General features: G+C 53.0%; 1 protein-coding gene across 1 annotated transcript in view; it reads right to left on the reverse strand.

The window, feature by feature from the left end:
- PDCD2 (programmed cell death 2) overlaps nucleotides 1–19205 on the reverse strand; it is a 36489-nt gene extending 17284 nt beyond the window's left edge. The window contains exon 1 of the mRNA XM_075338183.1: nucleotides 18878–19205. Coding sequence (XP_075194298.1) covers nucleotides 18878–19163 — 286 coding nt within the window. The 5' untranslated portion in view covers nucleotides 19164–19205. The remainder of the gene's footprint in view (nucleotides 1–18877) is intronic.
- Nucleotides 19206–19595: the final 390 nt, after the last annotated feature.

Here is a 19595-nt window from a genome sequence, read left to right on the forward strand (position 1 = left end):
TTTCTGTGACGTTGCAGCGACGTCCCGTCGCTGTCGCTGTGTGTGACATCCAGCAACGACCTGGCCCCTGCTGTGAGGTCGCCGGTCGTTGCTGAATGTCCAGCTTCATTTTTTGGTCGTCACTCTCCCGCTGTGACACACACATCGCTGTGTGTGACAGCGAGAGAGCGACGAAATGAAGCGATCAGGAGCCGGCACAAGCTGTAACCAGCGTAAACATCGGGTAACCAAGGGAAGACCTTTCCCTAGTTACCCGATGTTTACGCTGGTTACCAGCCTCCGCTCTTGCTGCCAGCGCCGGCTCCTGCACTGTGACATGTGGCTGCAGTACGCATCGGGTAATTAACCCGATGTATACTGTAGCAAGGAGAGCAAGGAGCCAGCGCTAAGCAGTGCGCGCGGCTCCCTGCTCTCTGAACTGTGACATGTAGCTGCAGCACACATCGGGTTAATTAACCCGATGTGTGCTGCAGGAGAGCAAGGAGCCAGCGCTAAGCGCGGCTCCCTGCTCTCTGAACTGTGACATGTAGCTGCAGCACACATCGGGTTAATTAACCCGATGTGTGCTGCAGGAGAGCAAGGAGCCAGCGCTAAGCGCGGCTCCCTGCTCTCTGAACATGTAGCACAGCGACCTTATGATCGCTGCTTCTGCTGTGTTTGACAGCTAAGCAGCGATCATAACAGCGACTTACAAGGTCGCTGTTACGTCACCGAAAATGGTGACGTAACAGCGACGTCGTTGTCGCTGTCGTTTAGTGTGACACCAGCTTAAGTAAGTTGACACAGTGCATTTTTCGCTGCGTTTTTCGGGTGCGTTTTTTCTCAGAAAACTGCATGACTTTGCTTCCCCAGCAAAGTCTATGACTTTTCATTTTTGCTGTCTGCACACAGCGTTTTTTTTAGCTGCCTTTTTGTGGTGCCCACAAAAACCCCGCATGTCAATTATTTTTGCGTTTTTCACTGCGTTTTTCACCCATTGAGTTCAATGAGATGTTCAAAAACGCAATGCAAATTAGCTGCGTTTTAGTGCGATTTTATGACTATAAACGCAGCTATAAACGCAAGGGGTGGGTAGTACAGTGACATGTACAGGAAGAGGATTCCTTCTGTCAGTAAACAGAAGCGTGAATTCTCCCGGTACCGCCACCGCTGCTTCCATTTCCCGCCCGGTGCCATGTCTGCTCCCGTGCGGAGGTGGAAGCGGCTGCTAAATCAAAAGTGAACAGTAGAAAAATCTCATACTCACCTGTCTGCAGACTCCCGGTGCCATGTCCGCTCCCAGCTCCTCTCCCGGTACCGCCACCCCCACTCCGGCTGTGTGCCGGGTCTCAGGCACGTACGATACCTGCAGGACCTGGCGGTGATCACCTGATGCGGTCACCTGACGCATCAGCTGATCGTAAGTCTCACGGTGACGCCGGATTTTACCACCCGGCCAGCTATCAGCTGAAGCAGTCAGGAGACTTCATCACTGATTACCGGCAGCTCCTGCAGCGGTCACCCGGGAGTCAGGACGGACGCGTGTAGTTTTTTTTTTTTTTTTTGCACTGATCAGCCTAGACTGTACAGCGAGCGCCGAGTGACTGATTCCCCGGCGCTTGCAGTCAGTTCATGACAGCTGCAGACAGGCCGGGGTGATCTCCGGAGTTCAGGTGAGAGCACCGGAGATTAGTCCGGGATGTCTGCAGCTATCATGAACTGAACCGCAAGTGCCGGGGAATCAATCACTCGGCGCTCGCTGTACAGTCTAGGCTGCACGCCGGAGCTCAGCTGAGAACTCCGGAGTGCAGTGCAGGTACCTGAATTCAGGCCTGGCATTACTGGAGATTCCTTCGGTAGCCAGTCCAACGCTGCACAGAAGTGTGTAGTTTTTGGGGGTTTTTTTTGCACTGATGCATCAGCTGATTGTATAAAAGCAGTTTATACAGTCAGCTGCTGTGTCATGTGATTCAGGCCCTTGAACCTGACACATCTGATCGCTTTGCCTTCCAGCAAACCGATCAGATAATATTGGATCCGGATTGGACGGCGTGGGACCCTTGACACAGGATTACTGCGGAGGGGAGTTATTTCAATAAAGATGGAGTCACTAATTGTGTTGTGTTTTATTTCTAATAAAAATATTTTTCTGTGTGTTCTGTTTTTTTTTTTATCTTTACTAGAAATTCATGGTGGCCATGTCTAATATTGGCGTGACACCATGAATTTCGAGCTTAGGGATAGCTGATAATACACAGCTAGCCCTAACCCCATTATTGCCCAGTGAGCCACCCGGCATCAGGGCAGCTGGAAGAGTTGGATACAGCGCCAGAAGATGGCGCTTCTATGAAAGCACCATTTTCTGGGGTGGCTGCGGACTGCAATTCGCAGCGGGGGTGCCCAGAAGGCTTGGGCACCCGGCATTGCGAATTCTAATCCCCAGCTGCCTAGTTGTACCTAGCTGGACACAAAAACGTCATTTTCATTTTTTTTTTTAATTATTTCATGAAATTCATGAAATAATTAAAAAAAAAAGGGCTTACCTATATTTTTGGTTCCCAGCTGGGTACAAATAGGCAGCTGGGGGTTGGGGCCAGCCCGTACCTGCCTGCTGTACCCGGCTAGCATACAAACATATGGCGAAGCCCACGTCATTTTTATTGGGGGGGGAGGGGGGATCCTGCATACACTATTGGATGGAGGATGCTGAGCCTTGTAGTTCTGCAGCTGCTGTCTGCTCTCCTGCATCCACTAGTGGATGGAGTATGCTGGGCCTTGTAGGTCTGCTCCCCCTGACTCTCCCTCCAGCATACAGTCCTAGATGCAGCATGCTGAGCCTTGTAGTTCTGCAGCTGTCTGCTCTCCTGCATACACTAGTGGAGAATGAAGAACATATTGAAGAAGGAAATGACATCAGACCTTTTTTCTTTTTTTTCAACAATCTTTAATGGCAAATGTTCACGGATAAAAAAAAACGCATAAAAACGCAGTGAGCAAAAACGCAGCAAAACGCAGCGAAAAAGGCATTGCGTTTTTGCCACTTTTTTTTGCCGCGGATGCGGTTGTGCGTTTTTTGCGACAAAAACGCAGCGTAAAAAAAAACACAGCGTGTAAACTTAGGCTAGGACGGCGGCGGACAAGTATAATACAAGGGACTTACATTTGAAGCACCACTCCAGCTGTGTAATAAAAATAAATAAGTAAAACACTGCAGTGGTGCTTTAAGGGGAAATCTGGCATCTCAATTACATGAACTAAAATCTAAAAAAAGGTATATAGTCTGAACAGCAGCATTTCAATCACTGCTGATAAGGGCCTTTGTATTTACTTTTAAAGCACCATTAAGTTAATAAATTTCATGGTGCTGTACACGTGAAGAGGGTTTACACATAATACATATATAAATTACAATGAACAGTGACAGTCTTTTACAGAGGGGGAAGAGCCCCTACCTTCAAAAGAAGGGAATTTTGTTTACTTACCGTAAATTCCTTTTCTTCTAGCTCCAATTGGGAGACCCAGACAATTGGGTGTATAGGCTATGCCTCCGGAGGCCGCACAAAGTATTACACTTAAAAGTGTTAAGCCCCTCCCCTTCTGCCTATACACCCCCCGTGCTCCCACGGGCTCCTCAGTTTTGGTGCAAGAGCAAGAAGGAGGAAAAAGAATTATAAACTGGTTTAAAGTAACTTCAATCCGAAGGAATATCGGAGAACTGAAACCATTCAACATGAACAACATGTGTACACAAAAAAACAGGGGCGGGTGCTGGGTCTCCCAATTAGAGCTAGAAGAAAAGGAATTTACGGTAAGTAAACAAAATTCCCTTCTTCTTTGTCGCTCCATTGGGAGACCCAGACAATTGGGACGTCCAAAAGCAGTCCCTGGGTGGGTAAAATAATACCTCGTAAGAGAGCCGTAAAACGGCCTCTTCCTACAGGTGGGCAACCGCCGCCTGAAGGACTCGTCTACCTAGGCTGGCATCCGCCGAAGCATAGGTATGCACCTGATAGTGTTTCGTGAAAGTGTGCAGGCTCGACCAGGTAGCCGCCTGACACACCTGCTGAGCCGTAGCCTGGTGCCTCAAAGCCCAGGACGCGCCCACGGCTCTGGTAGAATGGGCCTTCAGCCCTGAGGGAACCGGAAGCCCAGCCGAACGGTAGGCTTCGAGAATTGGCTCCTTGATCCACCGAGCCAAGGTTGATTTGGAAGCCTGTGACCCTTTACGCTGGCCAGCGACAAGGACAAAGAGTGCATCCGAGCGGCGCAGGGGCGCCGTACGAGAAATGTAGAGTCTGAGTGCTCTCACCAGATCTAACAAGTGCAAATCCTTTTCACATTGGTGAACTGGATGAGGACAAAAAGAAGGTAAGGAGATATCCTGATTGAGATGAAAGGGGGATACCACCTTAGGGAGAAATTCCGGAACCGGACGCAGAACCACCTTGTCCTGGTGAAAAACCAGGAAAGGGGCTTTGCATGACAGCGCTGCTAGCTCAGACACTCTCCGAAGTGAAGTGACTGCTACTAGAAAAACCACTTTCTGCGAAAGGCGTGAGAGAGAAATATCTCTCATTGGCTCGAATGGTGGTTTCTGAAGAACCAGCAGCACCCTGTTCAGATCCCAGGGTTCTAACGGCCGCTTGTAAGGAGGAACGATGTGACAAACCCCCTGCAGGAACGTGCGTACCTGTGGAAGTCTGGCTAGGCGCTTCTGGAAAAACACAGAGAGCGCTGAGACTTGTCCCTTAAGGGAGCCGAGCGACAAACCCCTTTCCAGTCCAGATTGAAGGAAGGACAGAAAAGTGGGCAAGGCAAAAGGCCAGGGAGAAAAACCCTGAGCAGAGCACCACGACAGGAAAATTTTCCACGTCCTGTGGTAGATCTTGGCGGACGTTGGTTTCCTAGCCTGTCTCATAGTGGCAATGACGTCTTGAGATAACCCTGAAGACGCTAGGATCCAGGACTCAATGGCCACACAGTCAGGTTGAGGGCCGCAGAATTCAGATGGAAAAACGGCCCTTGAGATAGCAAGTCTGGTCGGTCTGGTAGTGCCCACGGTTGGCCGACCGTGAGATGCCACAGATCCGGGTACCACGACCGCCTCGGCCAGTCTGGAGCGACGAGGATGACGCGGCGGCAGTCGGCCCTGATCTTGCGTAACACTCTGGGCAACAGTGCCAGCGGAGGAAACACATAAGGGAGCTGAAACTGCGACCAATCCTGAACTAAGGCGTCTGCCGCCAGAGCTCTGGGATCTTGAGACCGTGCCATGAACGTCGGTACCTTGTTGTTGTGCCGGGATGCCATGAGGTCGACGTCCGGCACCCCCCAGCGGCAACAGATCTCCTGAAACACGTCCGGGTGAAGGGACCATTCCCCTGCGTCCATGCCCTGGCGACTGAGATAATCTGCTTCCCAGTTTTCCACGCCTGGAATGTGAACTGCAGAGATGGTGGAGGCCGTGGCTTCCACCCACATCAAAATCCGCCGGACTTCCTGGAAGGCTTGCCGACTGCGTGTGCCGCCTTGGTGGTTGATGTATGCCACCGCTGTGGAATTGTCCGACTGAATTCTGATCTGCTTGCCTTCCAGCCACTGCTGGAACGCTTTCAGGGCAAGATACACTGCCCGTATTTCCAGAACATTGATCTGAAGCGAGGACTCTTGCTGGGTCCACGTACCCTGAGCCCTGTGGTGGAGAAAAACCGCTCCCCACCCTGACAGACTCGCGTCCGTCGTGACCACCTCCCAGGATGGGGGTAGGAAGGATTTCCCCTTCGATAATGAAGTGGGAAGAAGCCACCACCGAAGGGAAGCTTTGGTCGCCTGAGAGAGGGAGACGTTCCTGTCGAGGGACGTCGGCTTCCTGTCCCATTTGCGTAGGATGTCCCATTGAAGAGGACGCAGGTGAAACTGCGCGAAAGGAACTGCCTCCATTGCTGCCACCATCTTCCCCAGGAAGTGCATGAGGCACCTCAAGGGGTGTGACTGGCCTTGAAGGAGAGATTGTACCCCTGTCTGTAGTGACCGCTGCTTGATCAGCGGAAGCTTCACTATCGCTGAGAGGGTATGAAACTCCATGCCAAGGTATGTGAGCGATTGGGCCGGTGTCAGATTTGACTTTGGAAAATTGATGATCCACCCGAAACTCTGGAGAGTCTCCAGGGTAGCGTCGAGGCTGTGTTGGCATGCCTCTTGAGAGGGTGCCTTGATCAGGAGATCGTCCAAGTAAGGGATCACCGAGTGACCCTGAGAGTGGAGGACCGCTACTACAGTAGCCATAACCTTGGTGAAAACCCGTGGGGCTGTTGCCAGGCCGAACGGCAGTGCCACGAACTGCAGGTGTTCGTTTTCTATGGCGAAGCGCAAGAAGCGCTGGTGCTCTGGAGCAATCGGTACGTGGAGATAAGCATCTTTGATATCGATCGATGCAAGGAAATCTCCTTGGGACATTGAGGCGATGACGGAGCGGAGGGATTCCATCCGGAACCGCCTGGTCGTTACGTGTTTGTTGAGAAGCTTCAGGTCCAGGACAGGACGGAAAGACCCGTCCTTCTTTGGGACCACAAACAAGTTGGAGTAAAAACCGTGGCCCTGTTGCTGAAGAGGAACAGGGACCACCACTCCTTCTGCCTTCAGAGTGCCCAGCGCCTGCAGAAGAGCCTCGGCTCGCTCGGGAGGCGGGGATGACCTGAAGAATCGAGTCGGGGGAAGAGAGGTGAACTCTATCTTGTAACCGTGAGACAGAATGTCTCTCACCCAACGGTCTTTTACCCGTGGCAGCCAGGCGTCGCAAAAGCGGGAGAGCCTGCCACCGACCGAAGATGCGGAGTGAGGAGGCCGAAAGTCATGAGGAAGCCGCTTTGGTAGCGGCACCTCCGGTGGCCTTTTTAGGACGTGACTTAGACCGCCATGCGTCAGAGTTCCTTTGATCTTTCTGAGGCCTTTTGGACGAGGAGAACTGGGACCTGCCCGCGCCCCGAAAGGACCGAAACCTCGACTGCCCCTTCCTCTGTTGGGGTATGTTCGGTTTGGGCTGGGGTAAGGATGTATCCTTTCCCTTGGATTGTTTGATGATTTCATCCAAACGCTCGCCAAACAATCGGTCGCCAGAAATTGGCAAACTGGTTAAGCGCTTTTTGGAAACAGAATCTGCCTTCCATTCCCGTAGCCACAAGGCCCTGCGGAGTACCACCGAATTGGCGGCTGCAACCGCCGTACGGCTCGCAGAGTCCAGGACAGCATTAATAGCGTAAGACGCAAATGCCGACGTCTGAGTGGTTATGGACGCCACCTGTGGCGCGGACGTGCATGTGGCTGCGTCAATTTGCGCTTGACCTGCTGAGATAGCTTGTAGCGCCCATACGGCTGCGAACGCTGGGGCAAAAGAAGCGCCGATAGCTTCATAGATGGATTTCAACCAGAGTTCCAGCTGCCTGTCAGTGGCATCTTTGAGTGAAGCCCCGTCTTCCACTGCAAGTATGGATCTAGCTGCCAGTCTGGAGATTGGAGGATCCACTTTGGGACACTGAGCCCAACTTTTGACCACGTCAGGGGGAAAAGGATAACGTGTATCCTTAAGGTGCTTAGAAAAACGCTTATCTGGACAAGCATGGTGATTCTGGACTGCCTCTCTGAAATCAGAGTGGTCCAGAAACATACTCGGTGTACGCTTGGGAAACCTGAAACGGAATTTCTCCTGCTGAGAAGCTGACTCCTCCACCGGAGGAGCTGAAGGAGAAATATCCAACATACGATTGATGGACGCAATAAGGTCGTTCACTATGGCGTCCCCGTCCGGAGTATCAAGATTGAGAGCGGCCTCAGGATCAGAATCCTGATCAGCTGTCTCCGCATCATCAACCAGAGATTCCCCCCTCTGAGACCCTGCACAATATGATGATGTCGAGGGAAAATCTAAGCGAGCTCGCTTAGTCGGTCTGGGGCTGGGGTCTGTGTCAGAACCCTCAGCCTGGGATCCATGAGATACCCCGGGAGGACATTGTTGGTCCAGCTGAGGTGGGCCAGGGAACAAAGATTCAACAGAGTCCCTGTGCTGAGATACCGGCCTGGACTGCAAGGCTTCTAGTATCTTAGCCATAGTCTCAGAGAGTTTTGCAAACTCCGTCCCCGTCACCTGAACAGTGTTAGCAGGTGGCTCCCCCTGGGCCCCTCTTAGCAGAGGCTCCGACTGAGTAAGTGCCACAGGGGCCGAACAGTGCACCAATGAGGGTCAGTGGAACCTGCCGGTAGCGGGGTCGTACATGCGGCGCAGGCAACATAATAAGCCTGTGTTTTGGCACCCCTGCCTTTCATGGGCGCCATGCTATTATCTTCCCTGAGTAACACAATAGGGTATATAGCCAGAAATCAACTGTGCACCATACAGTGTAAAACATATATACCATAAACATATAATGTTACACTACTGCACAATGGGGCTAGCACCACAGGTGCTGCTTACCACCCGCCTAAAGCGGTTGTGAGGCCACCAGAGTCCCTGCCTGGGTCTCCCAGACTTTGTCCCCCTCTGCAGCGTCCGAGGAGCTGACAGGAATGGCTGCCGGCGTCCTGAGGAGAGGAGGGAGCCGTGGGCGTGACCCAGAAAGAGCGGGAACTGGTGCCCGCACTGTGCACAGTGAGAGGGGTGGAGTATGCAAAGCATGCTCCAGCCCTCAGTGCTGCTCGTTCTGTGCAGCGTCCCGCCCTTCCCCTGCCTGTCAGGGCTGTGGGCGGGAGGAAAGGAAACTAGGCCGCAAAAAGCCGGGGACTCTAGTAATAAACGCGGCCGCTGTAAAAGCGCGGCCGGCGTGAAAGTCCCCGGCGCACTACAAGTCCCAGCCGCGCCGCAGTGTTTCCATGGCCGCGGCGGTCAGTGCGGCAGTCCCTATACATAAACACACTCAGCAACGCTGAGTGTGTAATGGCACATATTAACCCGGTCAGCGCCGTGGTCCCCGGTGCACTAGCACACCCAGCAAAGCTGGAGTGTTGCTGTGCGCTGTCCCCACAGGGATACAGAGTACCTCCAAGTAGCAGGGCCATGTCCCTGAACGATACCCGGCTCCTATCCAGCAGGCTCCACAGGAGTTGTGGATGAAGCACGGTCTCAGTGCCTGGAGACCGATAGGATCCCACTTCACCCAGAGCCCTGAGGGGGATGGGGAAGGAAAACAGCATGTGGGCTCCAGCCTCCGTACCCGCAATGGATACCTCAACCTTACAACACCACCGACAAGAGTGGGGTGAGAAGGGAGCATGCTGGGGGCTCTATATGGGCCCACTTTTCTTCCATCCGACATGGTCAGCAGCTGCTGCTGACCAATCTGTGGAGCTGTGCGTGCGTGTCTGACCTCCTTCGCACAAAGCAAAAAACTGAGGAGCCCGTGGGAGCACGGGGGGTGTATAGGCAGAAGGGGAGGGGCTTAACACTTTTAAGTGTAATACTTTGTGCGGCCTCCGGAGGCATAGCCTATACACCCAATTGTCTGGGTCTCCCAATGGAGCGACAAAGAAACTTACAATCTACAGGACTGAAGTGGAAATAGTTTTTCTGCTGCAGATGTCAGAATTGGAAAGGTCTCAAAGAGACCCAAGGACTCGAAATTTTTGAAAAGACAGATACCCATTGTATTTGCTGGTAACCATTTCTATTCATCTGACACTTGGGGACACAGGTCTTATAAAACAGCCAGAGTCTATATCTTGGTAGGTAGTATCTGGCCCAAAATAAGATCCAGCATACATTGCTCAGCTATAGTTAGTTTATTCTCCACAATGGTGGCATCACTACAGACACTATGTCCCTTTACGACATATGACAACTGTACGTCATGATTGGTAAGGTGTTCCCGCAAACTGATATTGCTACAGGAGCTGTGCCCACACAATCACCACCAGGACCTCGGCTTAACTAATAGTAACAGCTAGGGTGGCTACCCGCACCCCTTCCACTGTTTAACCCTCTAAATGCTGCAGTCAACAGTAGAGGAAGGTGGCTCCATCTGCCACACCATTGGCATTTCCGTGAGGAGATCATGGGTGCTAATGATAGTCATAGCAGACAGTCAAATAACTTCAGGGTCTCTCAGCTACATTGGACTGATGGACCAAGCCAGAAGAATGGTCTAAAAGGCTTTCTTGTATGGGCCATTCTCACATTCTAAATCCTATAAAAGGACAAACGAGTAGCCCTCCACCCCCTTATGTAATAATGTCGCCCATCCTTTGCCACTTCCTGGTAAATACATCCCCCATTCTGTTAACGGATTAACCTCTTCCCTCCACCCGGCGATTTTCCATTTCATATACTCAGAAATGCTGGGTTCCTGCGAGTCCAAGTGCTCTGCCGACATTCACAGGAAGCACATCGTGACAGCAACAGGGATCAGCATCTAACCTCCAGCTGTCATGAAAATCCATTTGGCGCCCCATGATCGTCTAATGTGACAGCGGGAAAGAGCGCAATACCCACCGGAGCGTATTAGATCGCCCTGTCAAAGTTTGATAAGATCAGCACACATGTGCAGGAAATAGCATGAGCATGCATTAAAAGGTGATGGACACAGCCAAGCACTTATATATCTATATTTGTCCTTGGTTGGGAAGGGGTAAAAAAAAAAAAAACCCAACAAAAAAAAACATGCAAACAATACCCCACACACACACACTATTCAACTCCCTCCGGCTCCCACGTTGTGCTCTGTAGCCAGTGCGCAGTGGCCGACAGCTGATATCAGCGTGCGTGCCATGGCACGACAACAAAGTCATGCTCCTCCAGTCCGCTGCCAGCGACGATTTGCATTGCAGCTCAGAGACCCGACGGGCCCTCATTTCAGCTTGATGTGGGTCCTCAAGTGCACATTCAGCTGAAGCAGATGTTGCGGTCTGCAGGTCCTTGTACCCCCGGGCCTAGTTGTGCCCTCTTTGACTGCAATCGATATTGCCCCTTTATATATAACAAAAAAAAAATTAGAATTAGTTCTTACAGGTAATTTGGTTTCTAGGAACCCTGCACGACAGCACCACAGGAGTTAACTCCACGCCCTAATTGGGACAGTTAACACTGCGGCTAAATAACCCCTACCCACCTCCCCTCTCTAGTGTTATTTCCAAGTAACTACACCGATATGAATGGTTCAAACTTTAAAAACAGTAATAAACCATTAAATCTTGCAACAGGTAGGGAGGGAATATCGGTGCTGTCGTGGAGGGTTCCTAGAAACCTTATTACCAGTAAGAACCAATTCTATTTTCTCTAGTCACCCACCATGACAACACCACAGGAGAAGTACCAACAAATAAATCTTGGGGGTGGGGGAGGGGGCCTGATTGACCTGAAGGCCGAGGGCTAGGTCCTTATTGAACAGTAAATTCAGTCTATAGTATTTTGTGTAGGTATGGACTGATGACAGATAGCGGCTCTGCATATCTGCTCGATGGATGTGCCAGCCTTCTCGGCCCAAGGGACAGACACCGATCTGGTAGAATGAGCTGTGAAGTCTTCCAGAGGAGGTAGAGCTTGGATTTTTGTAAGCTTCGCTGATTGTTCTTTTAATCCAGCTGGCAATTGTGTTCTTGGCAGGTTTTTACCTTTATTCCGCCCCATGACCTGGACAAAGATTACGGTCCTTACTTACATCATTGGTTCTCTTGAGGCAGTGTACAACCGCCTTGCGTACATCCAAGGAATGAAATTCCCTTTATCATTAGATGGATTCTGACAAAAGGATGGTAGTATGATATCATGGGATCTATGGAAATCAGATACTACTTTCAGAATAAATGATTGGTCCTGACAGAAGAGAATTCTGTCATCCAGGATTTTTAGGTACAGCTCTCTAGTAATTAGAGTCTGTAATTCACAAACTCCTCTGGCTGATGTAATTGCTACTAAGAACGCAGTTTTCTAGGACAGGGTTTTTAGATCTGTTGAGGCTCAAAGGGTTGTTGTGTTAGGCCCTTAAGGACTATATTCAAGTCCCAGGAAGGGACTAGATTAATTTGTCTGGGTTGCAACTACTGAAGTCATGAACCTCCTAACCCACCAGTGGCTTGCTAGATCTTGATCAAAGTATGAGCTCTGGGTCAAGATTTGGACCCTTAGGGTTCCAGGTCTTAGGTCTTTGTCTAGCCCATTCTGAAGAAAGTTCAGGATCTGAGCCACATTAGGATGAAATGGATCTGGTAGTTCAGGACCACACCAGAAGGAGAAGGTCTTCCAGGTTTTTCCATATATGGTGTTAGTAACCGGATTCTGACTTTACTATAGCGTCTCAATCACCTAGTCAGTCAGACCTCTGGCTTTAAGGATTTTGGTTTCAGTAGCCATGATGTTAGGCTGAGCTTGTGAAACTCTTGGTGGAATAGTGAACCCTGATAAAGAAAGTCGTATGTCTGAGGTAGCAGTATAGGTCCATAGCAGGCTAGACTGGGAATGGTCCCAAATCCGCTTCTCCTTGGCCACAATGGGGCTACCAGGATTGTGGTGACCCGTCCATCCGTTTTATTTGGTTTTTTTTGTAATGTCTTTGCCAGCATTGGAATTCGTGGGAAGTCATAGGCTAACTTGAAGTCCCTCGAATGGGAGAGGACATCCACCGCTAGAAACTGGTCTGTTGGATTTACTTTTGCGTTCTGCTGGCTTGCAAGGTGGTCTACTTCAGGATTGCTCTATCTCTCCACTAAGTTGTGAAATACTTCTGAATTTAGAGCCCACTCGCCCGGGTCAACATCTGTTTGACTGAGAAAGTCCGCCTGGATGTTCGGAGCCCTTGAGATGAAATGCGGGGAGAGAGAGACTTGTATGACGAGTGCTTCCTTGATGACAAAAAGTGGGCCACCGTCGTCATGTTGTCAGAGTATAACTTTACCTGTTGTCCCTGGACCAGTGTAGATGCTGCCCTGAGTGATTCGTCCACCGCTTTTTGTTCTCTGTAGTTTGAGGAACTTAGATTGATCTCCTGCGTCCTGAGCCCCTGGTGATGTCGCTTCCTGCGCGCCATTGCAAGCTAGCGAGGAGGTGGTACCGGGGAGCTCGGGGAGCCCCCGGCGTGTCGGCCATGCTCCACTTTACCTCATATGAGGCACAAGGAGAGTTGGCAGGTCCCAAATCCATGGGAGACGGGAGCATCGATGGAAGAGGGAAGCAGAAAGCTCAGACCTCAGCTGCATGGTGGTAAGATGAATAGTTTTCCTTTCCCGCAGTACTCTAGTCACCGGCCACAGAGCACCACAAGTCCTCTTCTGCCCCAGTAGGGACAGGAAACAACACTGGAGAGGGGGGTTTGGAGGGGTTATTTAACCTCTGTATTTCCTGTCCCAATTAGGGCCTGGAGTTAACTCCTGTGGTGCTGTCGTGGATAGTGACTAGAGAAATATGTATATGAAACCAATAACTACACGTAAATCTCTGAAATGTGGAAATCATACATAATCCCCTATGGAAGAATTCCTACCATGTTACAGGTAATCATTTTGGACTTTCTCTGCCATGATGTCATGTCTGTCTTTTCAGACATGCAAATATGGATAACCAGTTTTGTGAACCACTGAAAAGACGACACAGAACAGAGACCAGACAGAGCCAACTCTAAAGCTGGTGTTACACTAAACGACAGCGACAACGACGTCGCTGTTACGTCACCATTTTCGGTGACGTAACAGCGACCTTGTAAGTCGCTGTTATGATCGCTGCTTAGCTGTCAAACACAGCAGAAGCAGCGATCATAACGTCGCTGTTCTACATGTGCAGAGAGTGAGGGAGCCGCGCTTAGCGCTGGCTCCTTGCTCTCCTGCAGCACACATCGGGTTAATTAACCCGATGTATGCTGCAGCTACATGTCACAGTGCAGAGAGCAGGGAGCCGCGCGCACTGCTTAGCGCTGGCTCCTTGCTCTCCTTGCTACAGTATACATCGGGTTAATTACCCGATGTGTACTGCAGCCACATGTCACAGTGCAGGAGCCAGCGCTGGCAGCAAGAGCGGAGGCTGGTAACCAGCGTAAACATCGGGTAACCAGGGAAAGGTCTTCCCTTGGTTACCCGATGTTTACGCTGGTTACAGCTTACCGCAGCTGCCAGTGCCGGCTCCTGCTCGCTTCATTTCGTCGCTCTCTCGCTGTCACACACAGCGATGTGTGTGTCACAGCGGGAGAGTGACGACCAAAAAATGAAGCTGGACATTCAGCAACGACCGGCGACCTCACAGCAGGGGCCAGGTCGTTGCTGGATGTCACACACAGCGACAGCGACGGGACGTCGCTGCAACGTCACAGAAAATGGTGACGTAGCAGCGACGTCGTTGTCGTCGTCGTTATGTGTGACACCAGCTTAACTCTACCTCATTATAGCGAGTGGATTAACCTTTTCCTATCCAATAAAATTTCCTGTTCTGCCCATTCAAATCCTATTATAATTGGGAAAAACCGTCAAAACAGAATTTTGCAATATGAATGAATTTTGTAAAATAAAACAGGAAATCAATTTATTCACATGTGAATGATAAACAAGGCAGTGGCCCAACAAAGGAGCATAACGGAATTTTTGGAATGTCCCCCCTGGGGAGACTAAGGATAGGAAAAGGTTAATGGCTTCATCTGAATCATATTTTGGCGATTTAGATTGAAAACTTGATGTAGGGGGTCAAAGTAGACCACAGAATAAATGTGAACCGAATCTTAAAAGTGAATCCAAAAGTTATGCACCCCAAAATATTATCAATAAACTCTTCACGACAACCCACAAGAAACAAGTTCCTACTCAGGTCAAATATCTGCTAACCCCTTACGGACAGATGACATATTGGTAAATCATATTCCCAAGTTATTCAGCCATCATTTGCCTCTAACCAAGAGAGAAGTGAAGCTCCTCCTTCTAACTCGTTAAATTAATCTGTGACAATGCACTTACATTGCAGTTCCCGGGGTGCACTGTTCTAACCACTGATCTGCATTGCTGTGACAGCCAGAGGTCTGCTGAAGACCCCTGTGCCTGTCAGGATGGCACTCCTATGAAAGCCAGTCCATGGTTAGCAATAGTGACCATGTTTTTTGCTACATATAGCGATACTATGGTGTAGCACAATACCTATGGAGTCTGCAAAGTTCTTTGCTTATTCTAGCCTGCTATAGGACCTTCTTCTCCCTATTATGGGGGGCGAATAGTGGCTGGCGCAATTGGACTACCCAAATTTCCAATAGATCACAATACACCTGGACAGCAGTGCACGTCTAAACATGGAATGTATGGTCCACCAGAGATTCGTGAGAACGAACGGTTAGCTGTGCGCCTGCTCACTCCAGACTGGAGCGCATCAGTACGCAATTTTTCTCCATAAATACAGATCTGCCTCATTGAATAACATTGGTCAGAACGCAATACGAAATTTTCTCACATTGCACTCATCCGGTTCATACGCTGTGACCCCAGCCTAAACGTGCGGCTGGGCTCCTCCAGCCTCAGTGCACAAGCAAAGGAAGGGAGATCGATTTTAACTAACTGAGCACTCTCAAAAAGATATTATAATAATAATTATTATATTATTATTGGAGGGTGTAATGGTGAACAAAGCCATAGGCCCCCAATGGTGCACCGAAGCGCCCTCATTTGTAAATGAAAGAATTTTCTGCAAATTCATTCAACATTAATACACATATTGGTATGAGTTATATTGGGGCAAAGTCCTCTATATAATGGAGTTTAAATTGCACTTTGGGGTGACAGCTTCCCCTACAAACATGGGCTGCCGTGCCTAACAGACAGCCACCTATAACCATTACACACCAGCTGCTCCATGCAAGGATGCCCTGACTTAGCTCCATGTAACGAGAGCGCCGCCCCCCCCTCCTCCAACCACTGCTCGCCAACACAGCCCCGCGTAAGGACTGCGCCACCCTCGACCACTGCTCGCCAGCAAAGCCCCGCGTGAGGACAGCACAGCCTCGACCTCTGCTCGCCAGCAAAGCCCCGCGTGAGGACAGGACAGCCTCGACCTCTGCTCGCCAGCAAAGCCCCGCGTGAGGAGAGCACAGCCTCGACCTCTGCTCGCCAGCAAAGCCCCGCGTGAGGACAGCACAGCCTCGACCTCTGCTCGCCAGCAAAGCCCCGCGTGAGGACAGCACAGCCTCGACCTCTGCTCGCCAGCAAAGCCCCGCGTGAGGACAGCACAGCCTCGACCTCTGCTCGCCAGCAAAGCCCCGCGTGAGGACAGCACAGCCTCGACCTCTGCTCGCCAGCAAAGCCCCGCGTGAGGACAGCACAGCCTCGACCTCTGCTCGCCAGCAAAGCCCCGCGTGAGGACAGCACAGCCTCGACCTCTGCTCGCCAGCAAAGCCCCGCGTGAGGACAGCACAGCCTCGACCTCTGCTCGCCAGCAAAGCCCCGCGTGAGGACAGCACAGCCTCGACCTCTGCTCGCCAGCAAAGCCCCGCGTGAGGACAGCACAGCCTCGACCTCTGCTCGCCAGCAAAGCCCCGCGTGAGGACAGCACAGCCTCGACCTCTGCTCGCCAGCAAAGCCCCGCGTGAGGACAGCACAGCCTCGACCTCTGCTCGCCAGCAAAGCCCCGCGTGAGGACAGCACAGCCTCGACCTCTGCTCGCCAGCAAAGCCCCGCGTGAGGACAGCACAGCCTCGACCTCTGCTCGCCAGCAAAGCCCCGCGTGAGGACAGCACAGCCTCGACCTCTGCTCGCCAGCAAAGCCCCGCGTGAGGACAGCACAGCCTCGACCTCTGCTCGCCAGCAAAGCCCCGCGTGAGGACAGCACAGCCTCGACCTCTGCTCGCCAGCAAAGCCCCGCGTGAGGACAGCACAGCCTCGACCTCTGCTCGCCAGCAAAGCCCCGCGTGAGGACAGCACAGCCTCGACCTCTGCTCGCCAGCAAAGCCCCGCGTGAGGACAGCACAGCCTCGACCTCTGCTCGCCAGCAAAGCCCCACGTGAGGACAGCACAGCCTCGACCTCTGCTCGCCAGCAAAGCCCCGCGTGAGGACAGCACAGCCTCGACCTCTGCTCGCCAGCAAAGCCCCGCGTGAGGACAGCACAGCCTCGACCTCTGCTCTCCAGCAAAGCCCCGCGTGAGGACAGCACAGCCTCGACCTCTGCTCTCCAGCAAAGCCCCGCGTGAGGACAGCACAGCCTCGACCTCTGCTCGCCAGCAAAGCCCCGCGTGAGGACAGCACAGCCTCGACCACTGCTCGCCAGCAAAGCCCCGCGTGAGGACAGCACAGCCTCGACCACTGCTCGCCAGCAAAGCCCCGCGTGAGGACTGTACCACCTCCCGAACATTGCTCGCCCCATGTGAGGACAGTCCCGCCCCCCGACCATTGCTCGCCAGAACAGTCCCGTGTGAGGGGGATCCCGCCCCCCGACCATTGCTCGCCAGTACAGTCCCGTGTGAGGGGGATCCCGCCCCCCGACCATTGCTCGCCAGGACAGTCCCGTGTGAGGGGGATCCCGCCCCCCGACCATTGCTCGCCAGGACAGTCCCGTGTGAGGGGGATCCCGCCCCCCGACCATTGCTCGCCAGGACAGTCCCGTGTGAGGGGGATCCCGCCCCCCGACCATTGCTCGCCAGGACAGTCCCGTGTGAGGGGGATCCCGCCCCCCGACCATTGCTCGCCAGGACAGTCCCGTGTGAGGGGGATCCCGCCCCCCGACCATTGCTCGCGAGGACAGCCCCGTGTGAGGACAGCCCCGTGTGAGGACAGCCCCGTGTGAGGACAGCCCCGTGTGAGGACAGCCCCGTGTGAGGACAGCCCCGCCCCCCGACCATTGCTCGCCAGGACAGTCCCGTGTGATAACAGTACCGCCCCCTGACCATTGCTCGCCAGGACAGTCCCGTGCGAGGACAGTCCCGTGCGAGGACAGTCCCGTGCGAGGACAGTCCCGTGCGAGGACAGTCCCGCCCCCCGACCATTGCTCGCCAGTACAGTCCCGTGCGAGGACAGTCCCGCCCCCCGACCATTGCTCGCCAGTACAGTCCCGTGCGAGGACAGTCCCGCCCCCCGACCATTGCTCGCCAGTACAGTCCCGTGCGAGGACAGTCCCGCCCCCCGACCATTGCTCGCCAGTACAGTCCCGTGCGAGGACAGTCCCGCCCCCCGACCATTGCTCGCCAGTACAGTCCCGTGCGAGGACAGTCCCGCCCCCCGACCATTGCTCGCCAGTACAGTCCCGTGCGAGGACAGTCCCGCCCCCCGACCATTGCTCGCCAGTACAGTCCCGTGCGAGGACAGTCCCGCCCCCCGACCATTGCTCGCCAGTACAGTCCCGTGCGAGGACAGTCCCGCCCCCCGACCATTGCTCGCCAGTACAGTCCCGTGCGAGGACAGTCCCGCCCCCCGACCATTGCTCGCCAGTACAGTCCCGTGCGAGGACAGTCCCGCCCCCCGACCATTGCTCGCCAGTACAGTCCCGTGCGAGGACAGTACCGCTCCCCGACCATTGCTCGCCAGTACAGTCCCGTGCGAGGACAGTACCGCCCCCCGACCATTGCTCGCCAGTACAGTCCCGTGTGAGGTCAGTACCACCCCCCGACCATTGCTCGCCAGTACAGTCCCGTGTGAGGACAGTACCACCCCCCGACCATTGCTCGCCAGTACAGTCCCGTGTGAGGACAGTACCACCCCCCGACCATTGCTCGCCAGTACAGTCCCGTGTGAGGACAGTACCACCCCCCGACCATTGCTCGCCAGTACAGTCCCGTGTGAGGACAGTACCACCCCCCGACCATTGCTCGCCAGTACAGTCCCGTGTGAGGACAGTACCACCTCCGACCATTGCTCACCAGTACAGTACAGTGCGTGTGAGGGTGCAGGATGCCCCAGGACAGTGCACGGTGCCCATTGGCGTCTGACCTGCTGGCAGCCATTATACCACCACTGCCGGCACCATACCTTTATAACAGCGTTTCTCTCCTGCCCGGTGACACGTGGGATCCCGGCAGATGAACAGGAACAGAGTCCGGTGGAAGCTCCCCGTACACGGTGCGTACACTTGGAGAAGGAAAGCCAGAGGTTTCATACAAACCCCACACTGCAGCCTTTCCAGTCCCGGCAGCCCCACCTCACCGAGCCACGCTGGCCGGCCCCCTACTTTACTAGGGAACTGAGGGCTGAGCAGCCGCCAGGGTTCACATTCTTGCACGAAGCCGAGCTCCATAACAGTAACGGAAGCGGCCATCACTGTGAGCGGAGCAGCTCCCGGTCTGAGGACGCGCAGACCACGTGGTCTCTTCCGCGCGCAGTCTGAGGCAGGTGATGAGCTCCGGGGGCGGGAAATCTCCTCAACGCTGAGTGCGGGACGCGGAAGAGCGGGGTATAAAGAGTGCCCGAGCCATGGTCAGCAGGGTCACACACCGGCTGTGTGCACCGGCCCAGGAGCTGAGACACGAAGGCATTTCTGAGAACATACCGTACTTTAACCCCCTCACCACCCGGGAATCTTTAATTTTTCCTTCCCTTTGCAAGAGTTGTACCTTTTTTTATTTTTCCGTCAGTATAGCCATATGTAGGCTTGTTCTTTGCAGGACGATTTGTACTTTTGAACAACTTCATTCTACCCCATATAGTACTGGAAAGTGGGGGAAAAGAAAAATTCTGTGTGGTGAAATTG

The sequence above is a fragment of the Anomaloglossus baeobatrachus genome, chromosome 3 (assembly GCF_048569485.1).
Source record: "Anomaloglossus baeobatrachus isolate aAnoBae1 chromosome 3, aAnoBae1.hap1, whole genome shotgun sequence".
Lineage (NCBI taxonomy): Eukaryota > Metazoa > Chordata > Amphibia > Anura > Aromobatidae > Anomaloglossus > Anomaloglossus baeobatrachus.